At 41.8% G+C, this 20,990-nt stretch overlaps 1 protein-coding gene across 3 annotated transcripts in view; it reads right to left on the bottom strand.

The window, feature by feature from the left end:
* NIN (ninein (GSK3B interacting protein)) overlaps nucleotides 1-20,990 on the bottom strand; it is a 108,491-nt gene that overhangs the window by 50,856 nt on the left and 36,645 nt on the right. For all 3 annotated transcript variants that reach the window (XM_011956884.1, XM_011956886.1, XM_011956885.1), the window contains exons 5-9: nucleotides 8,211-8,250; nucleotides 6,081-6,271; nucleotides 1,779-1,925; nucleotides 1,134-1,301; nucleotides 189-325 (exon numbers count right to left, since the gene is read on the bottom strand). In XM_011956884.1, coding sequence (XP_011812274.1) covers nucleotides 189-325; nucleotides 1,134-1,301; nucleotides 1,779-1,925; nucleotides 6,081-6,271; nucleotides 8,211-8,250 — 683 coding nt within the window. The remainder of the gene's footprint in view (nucleotides 1-188; nucleotides 326-1,133; nucleotides 1,302-1,778; nucleotides 1,926-6,080; nucleotides 6,272-8,210; nucleotides 8,251-20,990) is intronic.

Here is a 20,990-nt window from a genome sequence, read left to right as displayed (position 1 = left end):
AAAAGCCCACATGTCAATCTACGTTCTCCTTAATCTTCCTATGGTTTAAGGAAGATGTGTGCAGCAGTTGGATAGAAGATGAGCGACATTTGCATACAGAATAGAAGGATGTCTATCCAAGGCATCCGAATGACTTGCTGGACAAGTAGGAAAGGGAATGGGGCAGGCAAACCTTCTGCTCAACTCACAACAAATGCCGGATTTCAGCCTTAAAGCTGGCCAGAGCCGCCTGGTGAATGCTGTTCTTGGTGACCAAAAGTTCATTTTCAAGGGCCAGTGTTAATTCTGTCAAGTTGATGTTTCCATCGAGGCTGAAATCCAAGGCCTAGAAATCAGAGCAAGGCATAAATTCAAAAACAAATCACTTACTCCATCCTCTGAAAGCAGAAAACGTGAAGGCTATACAAACTCTGAGAGCTGACGATGATCCAGAAACTAGACAATTCCATTGCTTTAGTGATTGCTTAGGAACAGCTATCAGTCTAGAACATAGTTAAGTTTTCTCTAAGGAAAGCATAACATGGTTATTTGTGCTAAAAAGAAAAAAAAATTATCTTGGCCAGGTGCAGTGGTTCACGCCCCTAATCCCAGCTCTTTGGGAGGCCGAGGCATGCAGATCATTTGAGGTCAGGAGTTCAAGAGCATCCTGGCCAACATGGTGAAACCCTGTTTCTACTAAAAATACAAAAATTAGCCGGGCATGGTGGTGTGCGCTTGTAGTCCCAGCTACTTGGGAGGCTGAGGCAGGAGAATCGCTTGAACCCCGGGAGGTAGAGGTTGCAGTGAGCCGAGATCGCGCCATTACACTCCAGCCCAGGTGACAAAGCAAGACTCCATCTCAAAATAACAAAACAAAACAAACAACAACAACAACAAAACTCTCTGGCCCTGTAAATAAACGCAATTGTAAGAGTATTTCTCATGTCAATAATCTGGGGATTAAAAACATGGAAAATACTTAACAAAAGGCTCCTAGTTAAAAGGGCTAAAAAAAAGTTACCTCTTATCTTTGAGACCTTGTGAACAGATGTACCATTAGGGAGAAATAAAATCAAATCACGGTTTAAAAAAAATAATTGAAAATTTTCAACCCTTCTCCAGTTTGTCATTTTTCTCAATTTTAGCTGCCACACCTTCAGGATCTCCTGGCTGTTCTCAATGCCCTCTTCCTGCCAGGTGTCGAGTATTCTCTCCACAGATGCATGGCCCATCCCATCATCCAGGCAGGAGAAGACCCGAAAGCCAATGGTACTCGTCATTGCTGATGGGGTTGTGGTACGTCGTCCACTCTCATCAAAAGACTGGAAGGAGGAAGAGACTTAAGTAAGCCTAGCTTGATTCCAGGTATTTCAACAAGATATTGGTCAGTCCTGACCACGATGGGTAGAAGGCATGTTCCTCTAATTTCCCGTGCCAGGAAAAAAGTCATGCAGCCTCTCTGATCTCTGTTCCCAAGTGAGTCAAGCCTACAGAGCTTATCAAGACCAACTGTTTTGGCAGAGAGTTCTATGACATAGACGAGATACATCCCTAATTAACACCAGGTTTCTTCTGACCCAGAGCTGACATGACAAGGCATAATTAGTGGTCTTCCCATTGTAATTTATGGTCATTTCTCAAACCCAATCTTCCCTTCCTAATGGTTAAGGCTTTCTAATTCTTTTGCTTCCCTCTCTTTCCTTAGTATTTTGTTTCAGACAACAGATTAATTTATTAGACGTTACTCAAATGGGTTCTAACTTTTATTCACAAAGAAAGCACTTTTGCTTATTTTTTACCTGCATGGAAAGGTGCCTTTTTAGTTGTCTATATGGAGTAGATGCTGATGGTGTAAGGGATTTTCCATTTTTAAACAAACCATAGAAAAAATCTTCTACACTCATTGTACCGTCAGGATCCAGATTATGGAATACTTCCTCGAGCATCTAGAAAAGAGTCACCACATATTTTAAATACTTCATTGAAAACAACACAAGGCCCAAAGTATACTTCTGGCCAATAGTAATCAGCACCATAGTTGGTCCCAGGACTCCAGAAATATAATTATGCCCCTTTATCCTCATTTTACTGATTTCCCTTTCAAGTAATGATATGCCCTCCTCCTTCACACAAACTAAATAAAAGTCAATTTCCAGCATATTCATAATCTTATGCAATTTAGCAATTAACTATATTCTCTTTTACTCACACTCCTACAATAGGCAGTCTTTAATGTTGTTACACATTATTCTTACAAATTAAAAAAAATTACCTAAATAATACAAAGATACGGCTTCCTGGCTGGGCATGGTGGCTCACGCCTGTAATCCCAGCACTTTGGGAGGCCGAGGCAGGTGGATCACGAGGTCAGGAGATCAAGACCATCCTGGCTAACACGGTGAAACCCCGTCTTTACTAAAAATACAAAAATTAGCTGGGCGAGGTGGCAGGTGCCTATAGTCCCCGCTGCTCGGGAGGCTGAGGCAGGAGAATGGCGTGAACCCATGAGGCGGAGTTTTCAATGAGCCGAGATCACGCCACTGCACTCCAGCCTGGGCAACAGAGCAAGACTCTGTCTAAAAAAAAAAAAAAAAAAGATAGAGCTTCCCAGTGTCATAACAGCAGAAAGAAAGTGGTTAGACATCTGTTACACCTTTATACTGTGGTGACCCTCGGTGATATCTTCTTTATCTTGAATTTTTGAAACTGGTATGCTAACACAGCAGAATTTGGTCTGGGACAGATTACAATGATCTGATTACAATTCAGATTTGGGTTCTGAAATCCATAACCTAGGGTTTAGAACCTTACTTGTAACAACACTGAGTGTGTTGGCTTTTTGCTTTAATGTTTTAGCACAGGAGAAACAAAGATTTTATGTGTGTGCAATAGATGGGTTCCAAGAGATGTAAACTCTTTCTTTGACTGGCTAGTCTGCACTCTCTAATGGTAATCAAATAGCCCCTATTCTGTAATAGGGAAGGGAAGACTGGGCTACAGTCCCATCTAGAAGTTTGCCTGGGAATGGCTGGTTCCCTAGCTCCACAGAGGAATGGGAAGGTGAACAGAGAAACGTGAATCACTGAAGCCACAGAACGAGGAGGAAAGGCAAAACCCTCCTACTAGCAGTCAGATTCTTCTTTATTCTGGGGGCTCAAATGTTTCTACAGGAACATGCCTCCAATGTAAAAAATGGAAATCTCTTGGAGAGCTTGTTAAAATGAAGACCCTAATATAGTAAGTCTGGTGGTGGGGACTCAGATGCAGCATTTCTAACAAGCTCCCAGTTGAGGCCCATGCCACTGGGCAGTAAGGAGACAGAATAAGCCACAAATTGCTCTTGTTGCATTTGAGTCTACAACTGGACTCATTCTAACACAGACCTAAATTCTCTGCAACACATTCTCAACATTTTCATATTCATTTTGTAAATCTGGACTACTGCTAGGATTTATACAATCTCATTATTGTTGATATCATTCTTCGTGCAAGGGCTTGAGGCAATTCTTTCATCTCAAATGTTGTTTTCCCCCCAATTCATATCCAATAGGAAACATCAGTTTCCATTCTTGCTTTCATACTACTTCCTCCGGAGGGAACTCTGAAACAAGAAAACCATTCTAAGGAGTGGAAACGTTTGCAAGAAGCAATAATCCTAAAAGAGGATCAAATCAATGGAGAGATATTTGGGGCAAGATTTTGAGGTTGCCAAGATCCCTTAACTTTTCTATCCTATTCTTATCAACCAAAATAATACTCTCCTAGAGGACAAGGCTTTCAGGACCATCATACCAGAAATTATAGTCAAGTCCAGGTGTGCTGACTGAAGTTAACAAGGTTAAAAGTTTGGCTCTAACCTTAGATCCACACTGCTTGACCTGTGACATTAGCCAAATCAGTGCACCACTTCCAGACTGCCTAAAGACCTTGCACCTGGGAAGTCCTTCCAGTTATTTGAGGTGGTGGAGTGGGCAAGTGATGAATAAAACAGTGTGGATTCAGAAGACCGGGAGGGCTAGGCAGAAAACAATGCTGGTTAAATGGGCAACTGGGGCACACTCTACACTTCGAGCAGGAGCTGTCTCTGGAACTGTGAGGACATTCTAATTCCCCAGGATACATGGACCAGGTCTTTGGATGGTTGGTTTATGGAAGTGTAAGTTGGAAAATAATCACAAACCCACACACTCAAAGAGGGCCGGAAAATGATGTCAATGAATGAGGCAAGATGGGTTTAAGACATCAGAAAGTAGTGAGTGCTGGGAAACTGAACACAGGGGTGCATGTTCTCTCCAAAGGAGCTGGCTGCATCTTACTGCCCACAAAATGGAGCCAAATCTTTGGATTTTGAGAAAAATCTCCTGATTTTTTTTTTTTCAATGTAGCAAAAAGTTCAATTTTAAGAACACTGGGCATGACAAATAAAATAGGCTTGGGGCCAGATTTGGCATCGAGCATGCTAGTTTGCATCTCTGCCCCGTCACTGTTCTTGCTTTTGGAAAAGAGTGTGCTAGTTACAGGCATAAGACAGTGACTCTTTTTCCCCTTCATGAAAGCAGGGAACAGCCATGATTTCACTCTCTCTACCTATAAAATGAGAGGTGACTAAATCTAAAATGGCTTTCAGCTGTAAAATTTTAGGATTCCAAGTAAATGAGATCATCTTGAACTTCCAGCTCCTCTGCGGTTTAGAGCTAGTAATACTAAGTACTACAGTATTTCACTATTTTTCTTTAGCAGGAAAAACACTAAGCAAAAGCTATATCCACACTGCTTGTCCTCAGGCCAGAGGAAAATAACTAAATGTGCTATTTCTTTTCCTGAGCTTTGGAAACTCCACCACAGAAGAAAATGCAGCTTTCCACAAATGGCTACAATTTATTCCAAGAATTGGTTTTAGATAAATAATCCAAGTTTGTGCAATATTTTTTGGCAAAAACAACCCAAGATTCTGCATACTGCAGTGATTTACAATTCAGGAGAATAAATTTAATTTTATGACTCAATAGTCACCACTGAAAAATAAATGACCACTGAGCCATTAAAAAGGTATATAAAGCCATTAAAAAGGATATATAATGGTCAAATACACACAGAAGAAAGGGAAAACAACAACAAAAAATTTCTGTAAGGCTACTTGGAAGCTTTTGATAATAAATCAAAAGCTATTATTTGTTTAGAAAAATAATACCACTTACCTCCTGAGCAAGCAGAAAGCATGGTTTCAAATATCATAATCAAAGATTCCCAAAGGCGACAACTGTAGCCCTAACCTAACTCTCTCCAGTCCTTATTTTCAGCTCGTTGAAAGGCACATCTTAGAATTATTTCTATTCTTAGGTTTCACAGCTATTCATGCACCCAGTCCTACCAATTCCTCTCTTAATTTTTTAGAAAACATAAAGCTCAGAGTTTTCCCAAAGAAGAGTCTTCTGGGGGCTCCTTCAAAACCCTTCTTAGTACTTTCAAAACAACCAATCTACCCTTTACCATTTTCTCATGACCAGAATATTGTGATGGCTGCTGGCTGCTCTCACCCAAGGCTCTCTTCATGCCAATATGTAAAAGCAGTTTCGCTCCTGTCAGCAAGCAAGATTTTTCTCTATATCGCTCAATCTGCTTAAGAACTCAGGGATGATATTGAGATGTTCTTTCCAAAAACTTAAATTTATCCTTCTGGCATACAAAATACTCCCCCAACTCAAATCTACTGAAATCCTTGCTTAATTCTTCCTCCACATGTTTCCCACATTTTACTCTGCGAATGGCACCTCTACAAATACATGTGACATCATGGCTACACAGAGCTAGTGCCTGACAGTTTCACATGGGGTAACCTGCCTACCACAGTGAGCTCGCAATAGCTGGGTAAGTGTCAGCCCTTGTCAGTTTTTCTTTTCCACAACACAACAAGAGCTCCTCAATGACAGAATCTGTATGAATGACTTCTTAGGAAAAATGACTTCTTAGGAAAAAAATCTTTATGAATGACTTCTTAGGAGAAAACAAGCTGCAGAGAGCCACACCACAGCTGTTCCTAGCCTGTGGCCAGCCACACTTTTACCATCACTATTATTCCTGAATTACACTGCAAGGCTCACCTCTCCATCCACACTCTGTAAACCGTACTGCTCACAGATGGAGACCAGCTTCTTCCGGTTCAGGTGACCATCACGGGTGATCCCCAAATCTTCACAAACTTCTTGCAGTTTCTCTTCTATCCAGTCTTGGGGAGGGGAAGATCCACTCTGTGAAGCATTTAGGTCATCTGGGTTCCAAAACCTTAACTGGCCTGAGAAGCAAATGTTGCACGGTTTCCAAAGGAATGACAAAGAGAGAGTGCCTATTCTTAAAGAAAACTGTGCTTTCTGAAAATCAATATTATAAGAAAAAGACAATAAATGTCAATTCCATTTTGATTTGGTCCTGAAGCTCCCATGAAACAGAATCAATGGTTCTAAGGCTGCAACTAGAGTAAACGGGTACTTTTTGGCTCCCTGACAGTCATTACTGTGTAATAAATATAATCTCCTGTGCAATATTGCAAAGTTCTAGGTTTGTTTTATTTCAATAGTGAGCACATCACAAGCTTAGGCTATAGTGATCATAAGAGAACGCTGGTTGAGGGCCATTATCGAGAACTCTATAAGCTCTATCTCAGCCTCAGCTATAGCTACCAGAATGTATCACCTCCACTTTCTTTCCAGTCTAAGTACTACAGCATCTTTTACTGAAAAGAAAATAATCTCATGATAAAAGTCTCAAGATGGCCGGGCGCAGTGGCTCACACCTGTAATCCCAGCACTTTGGGAGGCCGAGGTGGGCGGATCATGAGGTCAGGAGATGGAGACCATCCTGGCTACGATGAAACCCCGTCTCTACTAAAAATACAAAAAAATTAGCTGGGCATGGTGGCGGGCGCCTGTAGTCCCAGCTACTCGGGAGGCTGAGGCAGGAGAATGGCGTGAACCCGGGAGGCAGAGCTTGCAGTGAGCCAAGATCCGGCCACTGCACTTCACCTAGGCGACAGAGCGAGACTCCATCTCAAAAAAAAAAAAAAAAAGTCTCAAGATTAGCCTGTTCCCAAATCTTTACATATGAATATTCTGACATACAAAACCAACAGTTCAACTGAAAAAAAAAAAAATTCAATGGTTGCAAGCTATAAGTTCCCAGTTATCTATACATTAAGGTAAATTTCATTTGAAGACTTAAGGATCAAACTACTTATTTAAAAATCAAAACTGCTTATTTATTCTCTATTAAAAGCCCTCACTTGTAAATTTTACTTTACCCATTAGAGATTCTGTAAAGTCATTACTTAAACATGAGATAATTACTGGCACAATTTTGTGTGCTTGGAAGAACCTCAGAGGGTTGAAAGGCATATTTAGTGCTACTCCCACTCTTTACTGACAGGAATTAAGCCCATTACTGCTGTGGCGTTTCAACCTAGAGAACAGGTTGTAATTACACTTAAGTACAGCTAATCCACAGAGGGCTGTGAAGTGGGCTGAGGTTCTGTTAGCTGAACCACAGTGCCATCTTGTGGCCACAGGATCAACTTGTTCTGACGCTTCTGAAACGCATTTGAAACTTGTCAAAGGATGCATTTTTAAGTTAACTAATTAATTTATATTGTTATTTTTATTTTTTGAGACAGAGTCTCTTCTGTTATCCAAGCAGGAGTGCAGTGGCACAATCACGGCTCACTACAGCCTCCAACTCTTGGGCTTAATGGATTCTTCCACCTCAGCCTTCGGAGTAGCTGGTACCACAGGCACGTGCTAACCACACCTGGCTATTTTTAGTAGAGACGGGGTTCACCATGTTGCCCAGGCTGGTCATGAACTCCTGGGCTCAAGTGATCCTCCTGTCTTGGCCTCCCAAAGTGCTGGGATTACAGGCGTGAGCCACTGTGCCTGGCCAAGGGATGCATTTTAATAGGTCACTATTTAGGACTGTTATAAAATTAATCTGAAAGTCTGTATAAAGAGAGAAATTAGCCCATAAGTGAAATTATGTATCTCAGTTACCATCTCTTGCACGATATTAAATGCTAGGATTTTAAAACTAAAAGCTATCAATTGTGAATAAATTTTTTGTTGCTGTTTTTCTTAATGTTAATTCCCAGCTGGCCTCCAGCATAAGAGATCAGAAAGAGGACGGGGTGTGGAGTGCACCTGGCAGCCCTTCCCTTCCAGGCATGTCCTGACACACTCGGCTCTTACCTTCCGCTTCATACTCCTCACTGCGTTGCGTCTTCCAGTGCTAGAGGAGGCAAAAGAAGATTAGTGTGCTTTATAACTTATTCAGAAAGAACTATCCTTGCTTTTCCTAGAGCAGATCACTCTCTGGCTCTGAAATAATCATCTAAGTGAGTTACATAATTTCAGGACTCTCTAGTGTATCCATCTAGATGAGTTATCTTCAGTTAACCAGCCAATCAGGACGAGACTCCTAAGAAACACCACACAGCCTTCTGCAGCATTTCACCAATGATTTGTCCTCATTTGCTAGGTCACTTATTCAACAGCAAAACCTATCAAAACCAATTAAACCCAGCCAAAGCAAATATCCAGTATCATCAACCAACAAGTATCTATACACATGCATTTATGAATTTATTCTTCAATAAATGTGTACTGAGTGCTTCTTTTTGTGCTAGGTACTGTGCTAAGTCTTGGTAATACAACCACAAACAACCATGAACAGGACAAACGTATTTCCTGCCTCAAGAAGTTTATATGCTAATGAAGACAAGCAGACAAGAAAACAGGAAATACAACAGGGTAGTATTTTAAGTGCTATGACAAGGAAGTTCAGGATGCTATGTGGCTACACAGATGGGATACTTTAGACTTGGTAGATCGGGAAGAAGCAATGTCTAAACTGAGACTCGAAGGATAAACTGCAGAGAGCCAAATGAAAAGAAGGGGACAGTTGTTATTTGCTGAAGCAAGAAGACAATAATGAGCCTGGTTTATCTGTGGCATACTGAGGAGAGAGATGCAACTTAAAATAAGTAGGCTAGAGAAAGTGTAAGTAAAATGTACATTATCAGTAAATTACATTAAAGGCAGTTCAATTTATCTGAATTGGACCATTTTGCCACCTTATCATGCTTCATTACTCCTGCCTCTTCTCCAAAGTCACAGCATACAGTTGTAATTTGTGCACTGCACAAAAGTGCCCTGCTAAGGGCACAGGTCAGGACCAAAATTCAGCCCTTGCTCCACTGGCTGGGGATGGTACAGGTCGTCTTTTGACCAGTTGCAACAAGTAGGTCCACAGTGGCTGTGGCTTCCAGCAAATGGCTTTATCCTCTCCAGCAAACTGCCCAAAACTAATCACTGTTATGGGGGGTTACTACAACCATCAAAGAAAACCCTGCTAGAAAAGGTGAATCGCCCTTTCCAAACGCGGCTGCTGTCATAGCAGTGATCCAGCTTTACGAATGAAGCTGCCTTTGATAACAAATAACCAGCACATTTTCTGGGTAGCTGACCTGTACAAGATTACTTGATTTCTTAGAATCCGAAAATAAATTCGACAGGAAAGTCAGCCTAATTAATACCTGTCTCTAGAACTTGGATTCCTCATGACAGATGGTATGCCACATAAAATTTTTAGATGAAATGTTGTTTTCCAGTAGTTCATTCAAGTTAATATGAGTTGAAGTTCTTCTTTCAGGTAATCTACCCTCATCTACTTTATTCTCCACACTCAACAGCGGTAGTTCTCTCCTCTTAAATGAGGTCCAACCACCTATCATGGTTTCACAGGTCCATGTTTTACTTAGATATTTAAGATAGTATCAATTCAGAGAGTTCATTTAATTTGACCATACCAAACTGACAGTGCCGAGATGGGTTACTGCTGACAAACGGAAGACACCAAAAGGCCGTAACTCAAAATGCTGAAGTTCACTACAATTCATGCAGATTACAATGGAAAGTCACTAATAAACACGGTATCGGTGAAAAATGAATTAGGACATGGTGTGATTTTTGCTTGTGATAATGATTTCATCAGCTCACTCAGCCTACATTTCTACATAAAGACGTCTCTCCAATCTAGTGGATGTCTGAGGCATGGTGGGGATGGGGAGTGAATGGTAAAGTCAACAGTCTTTCATAAATTTTCTTACATTCTCATTTCTGGTCAGAATTAAATTGTTTTTGCATAAGAAAATTTAGGGCCAGGCGCGGTGGCTCAAGCCTGTAATCCCAGCAGTTTGGGAGGCTGAGAAGGGCAGATCACGAGGTCAGGAGATCGAGACCATCCTGGCTAACACGGTGAAACCCTGTCTCTACTAAAAAATACAAAAAACTAGCCGGGCGAGGTGGCGGGCGCCTGTAGTCCCAGCTACTCGGGAGGCTGAGGCAGGAGAATGGCGTAAACCCAGGAGGTGGAGCTTGCAGTGAGCTGAGATCCGGCCACTGCAGTCCAGCCTGGGAGACAGAGCAAGACTCTGTCTCAAAAAAAAAAAAAAGAAAATTTAAAAGAACAAAATCATCGTGCCTGTCTGTCCCTCCACATTTATTTCCCTAGTCAACAGAGCAGACAATTTAAATGCTCACACTACTTTGGCATCCAAAATTATAAAATTCATTATTTAGCATACCAGTTGGAAACACCCCAGAACTAAATCCACTAATTCCACCTATGACAAATAAAATAGGGTTTTATGGTCTCAGAACCATTGGTCAAAACCTACCACATCTCAAACAGGGGATGATTTCTAACAGCAGAAACAAATGGGAGAAATGGCAGGAGAATGTTATCACTGGCCCCAAAACATAAAGAGAGTCCCAGTTGGAATATACAGCTGTAAAAATGCAACGCACACACCTTCAAAAAATCCTTGTCATTACTAAAGCACTGGCTCATTTACTTCTCAGTTCATCTGAAAATAGCGAGCACAGAATTCAGAGAAGCAAGATGCTCCAATATACTGTTTCCAACGTCTTATGAGTCTATGGGACTGGGTGCTTACGTCTGATTCACTCGCTGGGACAGCACTTCCCTGCTGCCTTCTTCCCTGGATTCTTACTCCTAACTAATAAGGGATCGAGTACGGAGGCCACTGCGTAGACTTAGGAGCCAGAGTGCCTGGTGCTGAATCATGGCTTCCCTATCAGGTTGGCCTTGGGCAAGCTTCTCACGACTTCTGCCTCAGGTTCTCTGCCTCACAAATGGGAACAAAGTAGTACGTATTTCATGGAGTTATGGTAAGGTGCCTGGCACATACTAAGCTCTATACAGTTTTGTTATTTTTATTGGACATATGTTTATATGATACATGTAGAATTTAATTTTAGAATATTTTAATTTCCATATTTAAACTTAAAGCATTCAATTGGGTCAGCCTGGGAAGGTATCTGTCATTCATATACATTTGTAAGAAAAATGCCAAGTCTTCCCAGCAGAGAAGCAAGAAACACAGACAATTCACATAAGAGGCTACATAATTAAAAAAAAAAAAAAAAAAAAAATGGAGGAAGGTTCATCTCAACAGCAATCAAAGAAAGATTAAAACCAAGAAGTCATTTTATTCCCCACAAAAAGGTCATTTTGTTCCTATTAAATTAGCAAAGTGTTTAAGATATGACTTCTACTATCATCAAGGTTATGATTTAAAATAGGTCTGTTTATATGTCATGGGTAGCACCGTAAATGGTTATTACTTTTAGTAACGTAATGGCTTTATGTATCAAAAGCAATAAAAATGTTCATACTTTTTGGTCCAATAATTTCACTTGATATTCAAAGACAATAAAATCGAGGAAGAAAAGCCATGTGTAAATATGTACATCACAGCACTTTTTGTAACAAGAAAATATTAAAAACAATTTAAATATTCAACAACAGCCTAAAGTATAACGATACATTATAATGTAGCCATTAAAAGCATAATTAAAAAACCATGTAGGAACATGGAAAAGCATCTTATGAAACGTTAAATGAAAGACCATTACAAAAATGCTATCTATACGATGAAAAAATATTTATACAATTAGACAAAGGTTGGAAGGAAGCGGAGATAATAAAAACAGATGCATCTTGGTTGAAGGATGATGGGAAACAATTTCCTTTTATTCTTTTACTGTTATAAATGTTGTTTATGCAACAGAAACAGGTACAACTCTATTTGCCCACTAAGTTTTCACTAAATTCATTTGCTGTGACTTGGGGGTGGGATAAAGGGAAGCTCCCTCCTTTGGGTAAATATTGCTCTGCAGCATCTGCAACATCTCCCCATATTATGACAGATGAGGATGTTTGGTGGGAAGCCCAGGTGCTGCTCAGGCTGGTGAATGTTGGATGCCAACGCCTCCTAAATTTAGCAGCCTGCGGCAAGATCAGAGACACTCGACTGAGACCTGCCTTGCGGACTGAGACCATCCCAAAGAGACATTCTTGAGACAGTCCAACCCAAAAGCATCAGATACGGCACAGCCTTCGAAAGCCCAGACAGCATCCTCATCTTCAATGATTTCACACAAAATCTTAAGGCAAGTGGGGGTGGAGGTTGGGGGAAAAGGATAAACATGGTTTTTGTTTGGGTTTGTTTTTAAGACAGAGTCTCACTCTGTACTGCAGCTTCAACCTCCCCGGCTCAGGTGATCCTCTGGCCCTCCCCGCCGACCCACCTACAGGTTCCTGCTACCACACCAGGCTCATTTTTGTATTTTTTTTTGTTGTAGAGATGGGGTTTTGCCATGTTGCCCAGGCTGGTCTTCAATTCCTGGGCTCAAGTGATCCAGCCACCTCAGCCTTTCAAAGTGTTGGGATTACAAGTGTGAGCCACTGCACCGAGTCACTTTAAACATGTTTTAAAGTCTTCTGGGAGCAGCGGTATCCCAAGAATCCCTTTGTAAGAAACACAGATCCAGCCAGGACCACCCTGCTAAAAGGAGAAACAGGCTTATACTAATGGCTACATTTTCATTCCAAGACTACCTCAGTTGGAGATGGGGCTTACCACACAGATATGAGGAATTCTGTGCTTCTTCCCACCTAGTCTCCACCAAGGATCTGTTCCCTTAATCAGAGGTAGAAAAACACAGGGTGGTTGAGCATTTGTTATTAAATTGCTATTTCGGGGGGTGGGTGGAGGAAGATTCAATTCATTCACAGCTCATCTATTTTCATTCTCACTGCCTGGAGCCAGCAGTTCCAATTAGAAAGCAGGGAGAGAAGGAGGTTAGAAGGCTGGGAAGTATTAAATCATTCGGTTACTGGAACACCACCAGTAAAGGGAGGCATCATTCTGGACGAGGGTCCTTCAATTGCTGATGGCTTTCGCAGCACAGTGGAAGCCTGGCAGGTGGCCTGTAGACACGGATCTGCGATGAGCACTAGAAGGACGATTATCACAAAAATCTTTGGAAAAGTAGAGGGGAAAGCAAGGGACAATGGCTGAGATGTGTTCACAAGACTGAATTCATAAGATTTATTTATTCCCTTGAAATGTATGTAGCCTCTTACTTGAGAAAGAATGGATATTAATACACATAAAAATCATCCTGTGGGACTTCAGTTTCTCCCTACTCTGGAGGCACAGTCGTGGACAAATAAGCAAAAGCGTTTGGCAGAGACACTGGGTTGTTGGGCTCCACCACTTTCCGTGACCCCTCAGTACCTTACAAAGTGAGGAGGACACTCCAGTGCACCCAAAGGGACATGCAGCCATATGTTTGGCACTTAGGAAACCTTAGCTACTGTTACTATTTCAGTCAGAAAAAATAATGTGTTTAGGGATTTAGACTGCAGAGCCACATTTGAGTTCAATTTCAGCTCTACCACTTACTCGTGGTGTGACCTTGGCCAAGTTCCTTAACCTCTGTATGCCTCAGTTTCCTCATGACTACATGAATAACAACACGTACTTCTGACGGTGTGCTTCATATTTGGAAAGCACTTACAACAGTGCCCGGTAAGTGCCAAGCATTTGTTAATAAATATTACAATTACTGTTCTTACTACTTGGATGTGTAAAACTAGGCCAAGGGCAGAAGAAACAGCAGACAGACCAGTGCCAGCTTTAAAGAACAAACCCCAGAAGAGACTCTCTTTAAAAGTTACAGCCTTGATATGTTAATTGGTTTGATTATTTCACAATGTATCCATGTATCAAAACATCATGTTGTACACTGTACACGTACATAACTTTTATAATCATACTTTAATAAAGTTAAGGAAATCCCCCAGAACTACAGCTTTGAGCATGATGATTGTGATGAGGCGATGAACTTCCAATTCACCTTAGGATCAGGGCTTCCCCTGGGGCCCCTCCCTGCAGACAGTGTCCCCTAGGCAGCCACGGCTGGCAGGGGCTGCCTTGTCCTTCCTCATTACCATGCCAGTGTACTGGCCAACAGCCCCATTGAGAGTAGGCAGAGGGGAGAAGGTCAGAGGTTGTCCAGCCCCAAAATGGCTGCTCACAAGACAGTCCCCACACCCTCAGGCAGACAAAGGGAGTCCCCCCAAACTCACTCTGTGGGCCATGCATCTCAATGTCATGCTGGCCATTGTAACCAGCTCTTGCGTTGTCCTACAGCTGGACAAGGGTGCTCTGCACACGGCGGCTGCACAGGCGGCACCGATTTTTGGAATGCTTTCTTTGGAGGGTCATCTGCTTTGCTGGACTGCAGAGCAGATGGCCCGAGCCTCCTGGATCTCCAGCTTCCAGTCCCAAGGCCGGGCCAGCATCTGCAGCCTGTGGTCCTGGTGTGGCCCCTGCCCACAATAGCCCAGCCACCACCCCCACCAGCCATCTGCTCCAGCGCAGACCTTTGCACCCCGCAGAATGTACGGCTAATTAAAACCATTACGGGGGCAGATGTGGGCCATTCTTTCCCAGCAGAGGTTGCCGAGCTGATCTCAGCAGCCTCAGAGCCTGGCGTAGATTTTTTTTTTTCTTTGGAAAGGAGAAAGCCCTGTAAACCCAGAGAGAAGAGGAAGGAAATGTACTAGAGTAACACAGCTCCCCAAACTGAGCTGTAGTGTGCATTTAGAAGAGCAGCACATTTAGCTAAGCACAGGAAGTCTCTGAGAAAAACCAGAAATCAGTTTAAGAAGAGTGCTCGTTAAAGAAACTTCAAGACTTTCAAAAAAATACAGCATCTATGGCGTATTTCACTAACAGTCCTAAGTATTTACAAAGCCTGTGCTCTGAGCTGGGTAGTGGAAGCTGAGTGCGCCTGGCAGGGCTGGCTATTGTTTCTGCAGGGACACACTTCCTGGGACTGTGGTTCATTTTCCACTATGCCACCTTTGAAGGCAAAGGCAGTGGAGAGCCTGACAGCCCAGCTCCCAATCTCTCCATTCTGAACTCCGGGACAAGCTCCTAAGGCCAGGGTTGTCACGACCAGAATGCAAATCAGTGCCTTTATCTTTTAAGGCAATTAACTGCTACAAGTGCATGCAGGGGATAACAGGAATTAATACGATTTTTAAATGCACATACATTTAGATGAGTCCTGTTATAAATTCACACACATTTAGATGAGTCCTGCTACACTGAAGGCTAAAAGGCCTTTGGTACCACTGGTTCAAGGAAATGCTGAATTTAAGAGTTTGGGCCTTAAGCCTCTTCTCCTACCAAGCAAGGATGGGGACTAGTTTTGGTTCACTGGATTTTAAAGTCCTTAAAGGAAAGAGATTAAAAAAATACCTTTCCTGCTCCTCAGAGTTGCTCAGTAAGTAACGAATACTACTTTTCTGTTGGAAAATAGTTAATGATAGGTAGGACAGAAAATGTTACTGTCATCATGAAAATTAATTCTTGATTTCTTGCCTATTTTAGTTTCTAGTTAGAAAATAAATATTAGAAATTTTTGATCTGGAAGGAGGTGGGGGTGGGGTCTGGTCTCCAAGAGAATTGCCACCGGGATCAAGTCAGGAAGGCTTACCAGGACACCAAAGCCTAAAAGTATGTGTCAGAAAAAAAGACATTTTATAAGCTTTGAAGGGGCTTCTTTCTATCACTTTCAAATGATCTACAATTGCATCTTGAATGAATGTTTCATCTCTGGGAATAGCCATATGATCTGATAAGACTTAAGACAATGAAGGAAAAGACTGGAATTCCATTAAAAAAAAAAAAAAAAAGTCTATCCTGAAGACATCATAGCCTTTGGTAGAATAAATGGCATCAGCAGTAAAACTGCTTGCTTTGTCAAAGACCGGAACAGAAAATTTAACAAGGGAGTAATAGGAAAATAGGTGCATTTCAGCTACAAAAGATCTTAGCAGAACTTCTCTTGGTTATTAAGTTTACTCCAGAATTAAATATTGACTCTGTACGATGTAAATGAATAATTCATAAACTGCAAAGTTATGCATACATGAAAATGAACATAAGGGAAAAGATAAGTCAGTTTCACACTTCTTGAAGAAGTTTCATTTTATGTAGGGTAGTAAAATCAGTTTGTCTTTTTTTAAGCTTTTTAACAACCACCTCCCCATCCTCCTACCCTCACAGTCCCAACACAAAGACTGGATTTGCTTGTAGTGCAGTAATCAGCTTTAACTTTTCTCTCAGGTCCTCACTTAAACCACACTGTGCAAGCCAATGGTTTTGGCTTACACTACTATTGTCTACAGTTGGAAAAATGACTGTATAACACCCTTGCTGTTGATAAGAATCTTACTAGACCCGATTTATTCCCTGTGGAGGAAGACAGTTAACAAGGTGTACCCTGTTTTCAACCAGGGCAGAAAGCAAAGTGGCCCTGCCCCAATTGTATTAATTGCACAACCTTTTCTACCAGGTCTGAGTAATCGAGAACAGAATTGAGAATTAGTTTAGTTTAGTTTTATTTTCCTTTCCACCTACCCTCAGAAGAAACATGAGCATAAAATTCAAGGACAGTTCAGTAGCTATTAATACACAAGGCAAAAAATGTACTCTTCTGACTCTCACTTGTTTCTTAACGAAGTCAAGCAAAAACAGTGACAACCAAAATCTTCTCATTAATCACACTGTAGGTTGGAATCAAGAAGGTACCCTTTGTTAGTCTGGATTAATTCAGAATAGAAATGGCCAACTGAATTGACTTGAGTGAAAATGATCCCATAAAAAAAGAAAAATCACCACTTTCTTTTCAATATCACCCAAGATGAGAGGTCAGACTCCCAAGGGATCCATTTGCCAGATAAACATGTGAAATTGGAATTCGAACCCTCGTGGTGGCCTGATGGTGGGACCTACCTGTCACTTATGAATTAGCACATTCTGCTTCGGGATTTCCAAATGAAATTCTGAAATGCGTATTTTAGTGCTGAAAATCTGGCTGGGTTACAGCAGCCTTTCCCTACAGAGTAGCTTTATTGCCTTGTAAACTAAACTTGGTAGAAGAGACACGCTTAATAGCTAGGTTATATATTTTCTGTTTCAGCAGCAAAGAATCAAAGTGCCTGATAGAAGCATGGGGTGGAGGAAGGGATGGACACTACTAAAATGTTTACAATTTATGTTGGGGCTTTAACATATACAAACTAAAACAAAAGTAAAACATGATCAAAAGCAACTCGTAACAAGATTTATTTTCATACATTCTACTCAGGAGAGGAGGCCAAGGTGGCAGAACATTTGCTACCCCCTAGTGCCAACATGGGCTCTCCCACCCGTGCCACCACATCACAGTGGGCACTCTGAATAGGCACCAGATGAGCTCCAAGTCCCTTGTAAGTAATGAAGCCTGAAGCTTCACAGTGGACTTACATTAAATATAAACTTAGTTGCTTCAAAGCAATCTCTATAATAGACTCCCTCTCACATGCCTGTATTTCTAGATGTTTTCTTGAGTGGGAGATGAAGGGAGGAGTTGTAAGTAGACTGCAGTGAATGATTCTCAGTAATCACTGAGGATGACTCGTAATTTGGATTATGCTGATGGGCAATAGGAGAAGGCCCTCCAAATAAGGATGCAGAGAAAACATTGTGAACCACTAACCCAAGAGCCTAGGAAGGAATTCTGGCTGACCTGTAGCAACCTCCCGTACTATGAAATCACCTTAGAGGGCAAAAAAGGAGAAACTATTATTTTATCTTTTCAGATGACTGTCTGCTCACTAATCCCTATAGGATGAGTTCCTAGAAGGAAGCCAGCCCCCTTGGGGACAGTTTTTACAGGAATTGTGACACTGTTCCATTCCACTGCCCACCCCTCCACAATCCTCAGAAAAATAAAATTATTCTTTGATGCAACCTAGAGCTAAAATTCGTCTTCTCTTGAGTAGCAACAGTCAGATTTCCCTCTCTTTAACTTTGGATGATGGGTTTAGGCCCTTTTATTGTCTTCATCACAAACAGAAAAAGTCATTTTAGGAAAAATGAGGCATGTCTGAGAGCAGGGGAAACTGAAGTCCAAAAGTGAGCTGAGAATCCCTCCTTTCCCTAAGCTGGGGTCCCGAAGTCAAAGGAAAATTGCAATCAAAACAAAGAAGGCCTGGCTCCAACTCCCCATCTTATTACTCCTTATGAAATCATAGTCACATCAGAGGAGACTCGATCCCAGTCCCTCCTTCCACATTGCCCAGTAGCCCCAAGATATGAGCCCAAGTTGGGAGCCCAAACTCCCACATCCTCAAAGACAGGAGACAGAAGGGCTTTCAGCAACCAAAAAGGAGAAAAAAGCAGCCAGTAGTAAAATAAAGAACTGTCAGAGGCCGGGCGCGGTGGCTCACACCTATAATCCCAGCACTTTGGGAGGCTGAGACAGGTGGATCATGAGGTCAGGAGTTCAAGACCAGCCTGGCCAAGATGGTGAAACCCCGTCCCTACTACAAATACAAAAATTAGCCAGGCATGGTGGCACGTGCCTGTAACCCCAGCTACTAGGGAGGCTGAGGCGGAGAATTGCTTGAACCTAGGAGGCGGAGGTTGCAGTGAGCCGAGATTGTGCCACTGCACTCCAGCCTGGGCAACAGAGTGAGACTCCATCTCAAGAAAAAAACAAAACAAAAACAAGAACTGTCAGATTCAGAACTCATTATAAGAGGAGGAAATCAATTCCACACATCACTGAGAATTTTTTTCCTCCCTATGCTCTGCAGCTGGGGGCCACTCTAGAACAGGGAAGATCACTGGGTCTCCTAAGAGACCTGCACAGCTTCTGTAGAAGGAACAGAAGGAAAAAGCAAGCTTGTGCTGCCCATTGCATGAACTTCTGAAGGCCAACAGAATGGCCCTCAACTGCTAAGCCTAATATGGAAAGTGGCCAGAAACAGGAATGCTGTCTTGACATAATAGTAAGTAGCAAGACTGACGCATCGACAAGGCTGTACCACAAGATTCCTGCATACATGGCAGTGAAGGCAGCGAGTGTGACCCATAGCCATAGCTGCTGTGCAAAGCTGGGCTTTGCCCTTTTAACTGCCAACAGGAACATCGAAAATGTCTTGTGTGAAGCTATTAACTTTTTTTTTTGTTTTTTTTGAGACAGGGTCTTGCTCTATCACTCAGGCTGGAGTGCAGTGGCATGATCTCGGCTCACTGCAACCTCTGTCTCCCGGGTTCAAGCGATCCTTCCATCTCAGCCTCCCCAGTAGCTGGGACCAAAGGGCATGCACCACCATGCTCAGCTAACTTTTTTAAGTTTCGTAGATACAAGGTCTCTTTATGTTGCCCAGGCTGGTCTTGAACTCCTGGGCTCAAGTGATCCTCCTGCTTCGGCCTCCCAAAGTGCTGGTAGGCATGAGCCACCATGCCCAGCACTGAAACTTAATTTTTTAAAGAGATGAAGTGATTTGAAAACTGACAGGCACAATTCAGCTTACAAAACACTTTATTTTTAGGCAAGAAAGCAGTTAGATGGGCTTTGGTTTGAGTCTACTTTTGGTAACAAAAAAAAGGTGTGGTACAAAGGTATTATCTTGTATTCCTACAGGCATTGCTCTGGTGTGCGATATAACAGAATAGCAAAGTTGAGTCAGTTGGAGTCCTTGCTGAGAACAGAAATCCAGAGAAATGACCAACTCCAGGCCTCTATTTGCAGTTCTGTTGATGGAGGGTGGTGAACGCTACAGCTTCTGTGTATAGCATCAAGAGGTCATATCTAAGAGGTTTCTGGAGGAGTTAAGGGAAGTTGTAAGTACATCAAGGGTGACATGATTGTCCCAAAATACCCTTTAAGTGAGACATAAGCCACAAGATTTTGCCCAGGCTCAGACCTCAACTCTTATCTTTATTTATACATGAAACCAAAGTCTCACTTTAAAAATAGTAAATCTCCCTGGGCACCAGTGGATAACATATAACAAGGATATAAGAACTATGTTGCCAAAGTCAGCTCTGCCCAACAGCTTTCTGGGTATTCCTAGATGAGGACTAGAAACTCATGTCAAAAAATAAGTAAGCATTTACTTTCTTAGTACCAAATAATAATACCTTGGGGACTGAAATAGTTGGGGAAATGAGATATTAAACTTGAAAGTGTTTTCCAAATAACAAAAATCTACCACCAAAGGACTGAGACATTTGAACCATTTTTTTTTTCATAAAGATGTACATTCCACACCACTCAGGGTTATAGAACAGACTTTATGATACCTTTCCTGACAATAAGAAAATGATTATGAATGCTGTACTAACTGAAGTATGTAAATTACTTGCATCCCTGAGATTATATATGTAAAATTTTTGTGCGTATGAGTATATGTGTTTTACTGGGGAAAGACCCCATCTCAATTCGCAAAGAGACTCAAGAAAGCAGAAGCACTCCTGAAACTGTTCTCAGTTTTTACTGCTTTTGGCTTTTTCTATTTTCAGCTGTCACTTCTCATCCACACTACTCTTATACCACTTTTGTGGGCTTTTTTTTCCCTCTTCTCTCTTCTAGTTGCTTTTCTCCCTCTCTTGTCAATAACATTTCTGCCACTGCTGCTTCACTTATAGTGAAGGACAAGTGTCATTTGTTTTTTAAAAAAATGATGCAGACCTCTGATCAGCAGACTGGTCATATGTCCTTACAAATATCCATATTTTTTGCCAACATTTG

Source organism: Colobus angolensis, unplaced genomic scaffold, assembly GCF_000951035.1.
Source record: "Colobus angolensis palliatus isolate OR3802 unplaced genomic scaffold, Cang.pa_1.0 Scaffold428, whole genome shotgun sequence".
NCBI classification, from domain to species: Eukaryota; Metazoa; Chordata; class Mammalia; order Primates; family Cercopithecidae; genus Colobus; species Colobus angolensis.
Note: the sequence above shows the minus strand (reverse complement) of the source record. Positions and strands in the feature narration are given on the sequence as shown.